General features: G+C 36.9%; 1 protein-coding gene across 3 annotated transcripts in view; it reads right to left on the bottom strand.

Annotated features, from left to right (window-relative positions):
* Nucleotides 1–2,269: 2,269 nt before the first annotated feature.
* Nucleotides 2,270–8,677, bottom strand: part of Efr3a (EFR3 homolog A) — a 76,904-nt gene continuing 70,496 nt past the window's right edge. For 2 of the 3 annotated variants that reach the window (XM_090339407.1, XM_090339408.1), the window contains exons 20-23: nucleotides 7,803–7,851; nucleotides 6,796–6,899; nucleotides 6,308–6,357; nucleotides 2,270–3,200 (exon numbers count right to left, since the gene is read on the bottom strand). In XM_090339407.1, the coding sequence (XP_090195533.1) occupies nucleotides 3,095–3,200; nucleotides 6,308–6,357; nucleotides 6,796–6,899; nucleotides 7,803–7,851 (309 nt within the window). In that variant the 3' untranslated portion in view covers nucleotides 2,270–3,094. Of the gene's footprint in view, nucleotides 3,201–6,307; nucleotides 6,358–6,795; nucleotides 6,900–7,802; nucleotides 7,852–8,677 lie in introns of those variants that run through there. The other variant, XR_016536708.1, reaches the window with a different exon arrangement.

Here is an 8,677-nt window from a genome sequence, read left to right as displayed (position 1 = left end):
CTATTTACACCTAAAGCTTGTCCAAAGCTCACATAATACAGTAAACTTCTACTCAGACCCTCAGATAAGAAGTCTGGAGCTGGATTTGAACCAGAGCCTAAGCTCTCACTTCTTTGCTATACTGCTTAATGCAGCGGATCTTTGAAATGTGGCAGGACCCGAGGCTCTATGGCACAGGGTACTACAGAGGAGCTACATTTTAAAAAGACGCTTCCTGTAGTTTATAGAGGAGGTTGCATTTCAAAGATTAACTAAGAGACTACTACAGAGATCGCAACACTGCACGTGCACACATTTCCCCTGGCTCTCCCTTGCTGTGACTGGCAGTTATTGCTCTAATGGATTCTCTTCCCCACCTCCTGCCAATGTATGTAGGGATAAATCTACCGGGTCACTTGATTTTTACCAGAGCACTCCATTTTCCATTAAAGCACGTCCGGAATAAGTTTAATTGAACACATATAGTGGCTATTATACGATGTAATTATATACAAGTAACTCAATTTCATTTTATTGCTTACATATGATTGCACAGTGGATTTTTACAGTAAAAATTTACTTCATTACATTAACACACATATCAGCATGAATCAAGACAAATGAGTAATATTTTCAAGGAGAGGCAAAGAAACATTTTAGGGAGTGGAAAGTTTTTTGCTGGCACTCGAAAAGATAATGAAGAAATATGAAAGAAATGTGAGTGTGTTCATATAAAATACAATTGAATTCTGAGCAGCTACTGACAACACAAGTCCAGTAAGAACATTTAAATGTGAATGGTCCAAGGGCATGCCAAAAAATAATATAAGTGACTGTATAAAGCAGAGAGAAAGTGTAGCCACACAAAGAACTTCAACAAATCCTAAAGTTCCAGTATCTGAGCCAGCTATCTTGCAACTTGCACACCTGCTCCTTGCACTGTCTCCTGCAGACATGGGGGATCGGCGGAGAAGACGGCTACTTCTTATGAATCTTTGTCAACAAGGCCAGTTCAGTCTACTAAATCTAGAGTATATAAGTTCACTGTGATCTAAAAATAACAACAATTAACCTCCCCAAGAAAATGTACAGTAACAGTTTACAAAACCTAAGAGAGAACTTTGGTCAACAGTAAATGCAATGCTTTCCTTTACATGCAACACATGCATTTTTAATACCGGTGAGAAACAAAAATATTTTGTAGAATAGTTTGATTTTCACATGAATGCAAATGAATATATATATATTTTCCTTATACTATTAAATTATATATATATATGTATATTTCTTCCATACAAAACCACACAGTGTTAATTTATAAAATGACATCCAAGTGGATGATGATTGTTTTTTCATGTCCCCCTGCTTGTATTTTCAATGCAGTCAAAAATGAATATTCTAACTCACAAATGTATAAGGAGAGAGAGAACTAAAAAACCGCAGGACCACACTTAAGGAGTCGTGACGTGTCTGACCCGCGGGGAGGGGAAGCATGTGCTCCTCTGAGTGCTGCCGGTCTCTCCTGGACAGCAAGTGCTTTCAGACACTTGGCCAGTAGCTCCAGACATTTCACGATCTACTTTGCACATGTAAATGACTAGACTCTTTCAAGAGATTACACTTCAGTTTCAAGATTCAAAAATTTTTGAGGATACTTAATGTTATCATTTCCTTATTTATTTTCTGCTTTACTACCAGTGCCCAAATAACCATAAACACAAAGTTAAAAACATCTCATTCTTCACTGTAATTTTCTTAAACAAAAACAAAAGACAAACCCAAACATTCCAAACTACAGCTTTGGATATGTTAAAAACAAAAAAACAAAAATAAAAACCAAAAAACCCTGAACCTGAGAAGATAAAACGAAGGCGATTTTATAAAAACATCCTAAGAGAACTTTCTGAGAATTGCAAGCAAAGCTGTTCAGTTTCACCGTGTGATGGAATCCTCTGACACCTGAGAAGGCAGTCTGCTCTGTTTGGAAGCTGACACTGAAAGCAGCTCACGCTGACAAACCTTAGCATTTGATTGCTAAGACAGTGGTACTGTTAGGAATAATGCAATAACCCTACACAGAGATGTACACAAGTTTTTGCTTAAAACCTCACAAATTAAAATCCACTCTGGGAAGTTTCTGACTATGAAGAGTGAACGGAATGCACAATATAAAAATGTAAATTATGTGCTCTTAGTCAAAACTGAAATGTTCAGACTCCTCCCAGGTGAACTTGACTGCCTTTCTTTTCTATTCTAAATATATATATATATATATATATATATATATATATATATATATATATATATTTCACTCAGTTATTGAAGCCAGGGCAAAATATGACTATAGGTTCAAAACATATCCTAGAAACTATACATCTTATGATATAAAAAATATTGCACAGTTCGGTACACAAAAAGTAAGCACTATCCTCCACTATGCTCTAAGTGGTAAAACTTGACCGAAAACACAGTGTTACAAGAACCAGACAGTTTTAAAGTATGGCGATTTTTAGGGTCGTAACCTAGCACTAGTATTCAATAGATGTTTCACTAACTTACTACCCACTACACACAGCTACCCAGGGATTCGGACTGTGCGTGGTCACAGCACGTGGCTGCAGCGTGCCTGTCCCAGTGTCTGTCCCCAGAACACGAGGGCAGAAAATGGCATGAGGACAGTCTTGCAACCTCTGGAGGGGAACTTTGTACATCACCAAGAACAAAAGCAAATCTACTTCTAAGCAGTTGTGCAGCCGTTTAAGAAATAAAGCAGACACATTATACGTCTTCAGTTCTTTTCTTTTTTAAAAAAATACATGTTTGTGAAAAGTTGAAAATATATTGTTTAACAGTGGAATTATGTGAGACCAATACATGTTTAGCTTTAGAAGCTAACAGGAACCTCAAAACAAATTTACATGGTGTGAATCTATCTTCAAAGCTACTCTAAATAATACATGGTTCCCAAACTTATTACAGTGTGCCAAACATTTGGTTACAGATAAATTCCACTGTCATATTCCAGAAGTATGGTTACAAGTATTAAGTAAACCCTGAAAATTCAGCTGGGCTGAATTGAGTTGCAGGCTTTCAAATCCTACGCTGAGGTCTTCACTTAGTACACACAGAGGTCTGGAAACTTCATCTCATAAACTGGCACAGACTGGTACTGGGCATGTCCAGAAGTAATGGTCAGTGTTCCTGATGGACTTGGAGGAGGACTGTAAAAGAAAAACGCAGTATCGTTACCAGCTGTCATTTCACACTATCCAATGGAGTTCCTGCAAACAGCCAAGACTCCTTAACTGCACAGATTATACAGGGTAATAATACAGGGTAAGTCTGCACGGTCAACTACAACAGTACGGAGAAGGCACACCACAGTGCTGTCCAGTTAACCAAGCACTGTCCTACATGTGTGTGCATGTTTATACACAACCATCCATTTTAAAAATGAGATTACACTCTGTGAGTTCATTTGTTATTCTGTGTCCTAAATAAATCATATATACATATATACATATATATTTTGTCCTTATTGCTGACAGTGTGGCATTTCAACAGAGACATACCATTTGTTTAATCCACATAAAATGCAAGATCATTTTCACATTACAAATAATTTTCACAAGCTTACCTTTTGTGTATATAATTTTACCCTATTTGTCTTTAAGCAGAACTTCTGGATCAAAGTGGATTCACAGCTGTGACCCTGATACATGTTGCTGGATGCTGACAATTGTAAGCCTGGAAGTGGAGTGTCTTTATTCTAGTATATTCTAGTATAATGTTTTAAACATTGAGGATAGTCAAACCTTTCTATTTATTTAATTATCTGTATCTTTTCCCATCTGGCAGGCAAGAAGGAATTTCGTATTTTTGCTTTCAACTTCGGGTTACTGCTACAAACAAACATCTACTGTGTTTTCTTATGTAAATTAAACATGTAAGCTCAGACTGTATTCCTACACAGATAATTTTCTTATCTGAGTTGCAAACTAATTTGAATTACTAAATTCTCAAGTTTTGTTTGGGCCAAATGTTAGTAAGAATTGTATATATATAAGTCAATTTCCTTATAATTTTTAGTTTCTGAGTTATGTTAAGACACATCCTTGCCCACCCCAGATTACACAAAAAGTTTCTTAATACTTTGTAGTCTGCTTTTCTAAACAAAGATTAATTTTTTTATTATGGTCAAAATTGGAAAGTCATTTTTATTAGCAGCTGCTCAGATAAAAGTAACTGAACATCTGATCTTTTCTTTGAGAACCTGCCCTTCTTGCTGTTTCTGAGTGTTTCTATTGCACTTATTTGTCCAAAGGGCAAAGGGCTACCAAGGTTTTCTAATATGCAGAGCATTCTCCTTGCTGCTCTTGCATGTGGATTCTTCTACTCTGTCCTCTGTTCCATTTGTTCAAATACAAAGAAGTACACCATGTGAACATTCTGATTAAAGCCACAGATTAATCTGTAGAACTGACATCTTTTCTATATTATTTTCTAGAACAAGGACTAAGTTTTCATAAAATATTAAGTATAAATGAAGAGATTCCTAGGATTTACTTTTTCATTTGTTAATGTTTTATGGTTATAAATTATTTCATTAATAATAGGCATAAAATGTAATAACTGTACATAATTATTTAATTATAAATTGCCCTCAAGTTATTCAGCTGGTTTTCCTATATTTTCCTGATATGTTATGTTTTGTTAACAATTATTTCAATATTTAATGTGGTATTAGGGTAGATTTCATGGAGTGAAATGCAGAAATCTGAGGTGCATTGTTAACATGCATTGACATACATATGCATACAATTACGTTGGATGACGACAAAGACACTGAATACTTTCATCATCCAAAGATGCTCAAGAGCAAGTGGCACTGATCTTCAGTAACAGGGAACGGAGCCCGTGTGCTGAATGTGGGCGCTTGTGGGAAGAAGCTGGTTATGGACCCAGGAGAACTTTCTGTGTTCTCTGAACGGCCACTCAATTTGATTTACAGTATTCAAATCTTTCTTATCATTTCTGAGTTTTTATTGACTTGAGTTATGCTTTAATATTTGCACAAAAGGAATGTAAAAATTTGTTTGTTCAATGACTCACTGAAACAGAAAATGACAGCAAATGCAGTGAAAATGAACAGGTTTAAATTTTGATTTTGCCACTCAGTAGCTGTGCAACCTTCATTAAGTTACTTTAATTCTCTAAACTCTGGGGTTTCCTCCTAGATAGTGAAGAAGGGCATCTCCTTAGCTTTTAGGGATATGATGAGCAGTGGCAGAAATAAGTGACATTAAAGCATGCAACATAAAAACAAGTACACAGTCGATATCTGATATTCCAATTAAAATACATCTGAGAAATAAACACCCTTGTTCAGCAACTTAATCTGAAAACAGGTATGAAGACTATATTTATTAGTCTAATTCTCTCAAATTCTGGGATTCTAGTCAATAAGTTCTAAAACTGAGTAAAGGAGTAATTCTCTACTTAATAGGAAGGGTAGGAATGGGGGGGGGAGGAGTGGGAGATTACCTAGATTAAAATGTGATACTGAAATACCTTGCATATGAAAAATAAAGTGACATAAAAAAATCAAATGGGTCAGGCAGGTGACACATGCTGATGAGTCCCATTGAAGCAGGGTCTCAAACCCAGGCCAGAATGGATGACAGTGAAACCCTGTCTCAAAAAGACAAAAACCAAGTAGACTAGAACATTCACCAGCATTCTGAATCAGAAGACACAGGCTGAAGCAAACCAGACTTAACTGATTAGATAAGAGCACATGGAAGCTTTTTCTCTGCAGTGAATCTAGAAAATGCCTTTCCTGCTCTACTGGCTGCATACTTAATCATTAAAAGATAAAACATGCTAGACATCTGGAGCCTCCTAATTGACAAAGGACTCAAATAGCTACGACATAGGACTGCTCAAGGGAAGTCTGCACAAGGAGCACTGTTACTGCCCTGAAAAGAATCCCCAGGGAGCCATGGAAAACTGCTGAGTACACAGTTCCAATTGGTCCAACAGCTTCTTGGTTAAAGGCTCTTTCCAGTCACTCTGAAGTCCCCCCAGAGCCAGCATGAAGGAATAAACGGTTTCAAAGAGGAAGCTAAAAAGTTAGGGACGAACTGGACAAGGAATGCTATCAGGCTCCACAAGCCTGATAAACAGAATGACTATGAACACGGAGGCTCAAGCTCAACCTCACTGAGAAGCACAGTTACTTCAACACAACAAGCCACATTCATAGAAGTCTACACATTTCTATTTTGGTGCTGTTGTGGTATTGCTGTGATGGTAACAAAATGCTTACCGTATGGTGAGTTCCAATATCTGAGCAAGTTTATCATGAAGCAAATTTGCCTATAAAGTTGAAAAAATGTTAAGAAATCATTATTTTCAAAATACCCAATATACACCCATGACTTAACATAACAAGCTAATGTTACTGAATGTTTTAATGTTTTGGTTTGATCTGTCTTTGTTGTAATTTAATGTAACATTCTTCTTTTCTTTTTTTTCCTTTTCTAATCTCACTACTGAAAACCACTGGAAAAAAGCATCAAACTCACAACTAATATAACATCCAATCTTTGATCTGCCATTCCCATCAGCCTCACTACATCAATTCTTTTGGCTTCATTTCTGTGCCTTCTTCTCTTTCCAGTTCTGGTCTGCCACACAGTACAATGCTCCCTAGGCTTGTAACTAAGGAGGTCCAAGGAACCTAGATCCCCTCTCCTCCAGTGCAGCGCCTCCCCCCTAGCCCCCCTGACCCCATCCTCCCATCTGCTCACTTACTTTGGATTCACACTGTGCTGCTATTTCTTCAAAAGGTGCTTTCTGGAACTTCTCTATTACAAGTCGTCTCTTTTCCTTTTCCTGTTCTTCCATTCCATTGGTGTCTACATAAGAATTTACAAAGACCCATTAAAAGGAATACAGAATTTCATAAAACAGAGTGACCATAGGAGATAATGTTATATAGACTAATAACAAGGGTAATTTAAAGGTTTACTTTTATAAGGGAAAAAAGCAAAGGACAATATATGCATAAAATGTCTTGTGGCTAGAAATTACACACATATGAAAATTGGAAAATGTCACAGCCTAAGATCCTCTTTGATAGGATACCTTCGTCAAGAACAGCAACTTCCTAGACCTCACATATGAGTCAGGCATTTCTTAAGAATGTCACCCTGCCCATAGAAAATACTAAATATTTTCTAGTAACTGTGAGTAGAATAACAAAAACTGAATAGGTTCATTTGGAGCCATATGGTCTATCCCCTACTACAACTTTTAAGACAGATTTTTTGGGGGGCTTTTATTCTGAACCTGGGCATTGTCCCTGTGCTCTTCAGCTCAAGGCTAGCACTCTATCACTTGAGCCACAGCCACTATAATATCTCTGACTAAAACTTAAACAATACATGAGTACTTGCCTGAGATAATTGGAAATAAGAGTCTCACAGACTTTAGTGCCCAGGCTGGCTTTGAACCACGAGCCTCAGATTTCAGCCTCCTGAGTAGCTAGGATTACAGGTGTGAGCCACTGCGCCCAGCTTAAGACAGATATTATTTTTTTTGTCTGAAGATAATGAATGATCCTGAGAAAATCTGTGAAATTATTAAAAATTACAACTATACATTTTTGATACAATTCTACTCTGATGAGAAAACTTGAACCGATTAAATAATGTATATAAATAAATGAAACATGGTTTTCTACATATGCCTCTTCTGGATCTAAACAGTCAGTAAGGAAGAGTTATATCTTAGGAGAAAGAAGGGGAAGCGTGTCTCACCAATTGCTTTCTTCAATGCTTCAAAGGTGATTTCTTCTGTGTTACTAACCTAGAGAAAAATAATTTTAAATGAAAACAATTTTAAGCAAAGTAACTAAGAAATGTTAATAGTTTACCTAGTTACAAGGCATCTAAGAATGTTCATAATTATTTTCCTCCAAATAGAAAATACTCTCTGCTTTAACTTAGGCTGTCAACCATGGCCTACTTCAATGTTCCCCAGACAAGTGCAGGAGAGCCTTACAGTGGAGCAGTCAACACAGCTGCTCAACTCAGCTCAACAGAACACCTACAGCACAGCTACAAGCAATGAGATTTGCATAAGTGAACGATGCTTTGAAACAATGAAGGGTGAGATTACTGAAAAATACCATTCAGTTATGTGAAAAATAGCGAATATTCGACAGTCTCTATAATTCCCTTACAACATTTAGCTTACAAATCAAAAACAAAAGACCTAAGATTTTGAAAGGTTTCAAAGTAAGAAATCAGAGGTGTCCACTGTAAGACAGCACGTTCCATCTCCTAAACTTGATTTTTATTTTCTGTAAATACCCTTTAACTTTAACAAGTATCTTCTACCCCTCCCCACCTTCGATAGTATTTTGAACTTTGGTTCTCATGCCTGCTACAGAAGCATTCTAATTGCTTAGCAATCCTCCAGCCTTATTTTCTGAGTTATTTTTGAGATGAAGGTCTTGGTGTCATCTACCATTCTGGCACCTATGTATGCTATGCTTCCTACTGCAGTTAGGATAAGAGGTGTGGGCCTCTGTGTCTAGCTCTCATTGATAAAGTGACTCTCAACAATCTCAGCCTCTAAAAGAGCTAGACTCACAAGTATGAGCCAATAGTGCCTGTATCAAATATCTTTT

Source organism: Megascapheus bottae, chromosome 9 (genome assembly GCF_031878675.1).
Source record: "Megascapheus bottae isolate mThoBot1 chromosome 9, mThoBot2.hap1, whole genome shotgun sequence".
Taxonomy (NCBI): Eukaryota; Metazoa; Chordata; class Mammalia; order Rodentia; family Geomyidae; genus Megascapheus; species Megascapheus bottae.
The sequence above is the reverse complement of the archived record's forward strand: the minus strand, read 5'-3'. Positions and strand labels throughout refer to the sequence as shown.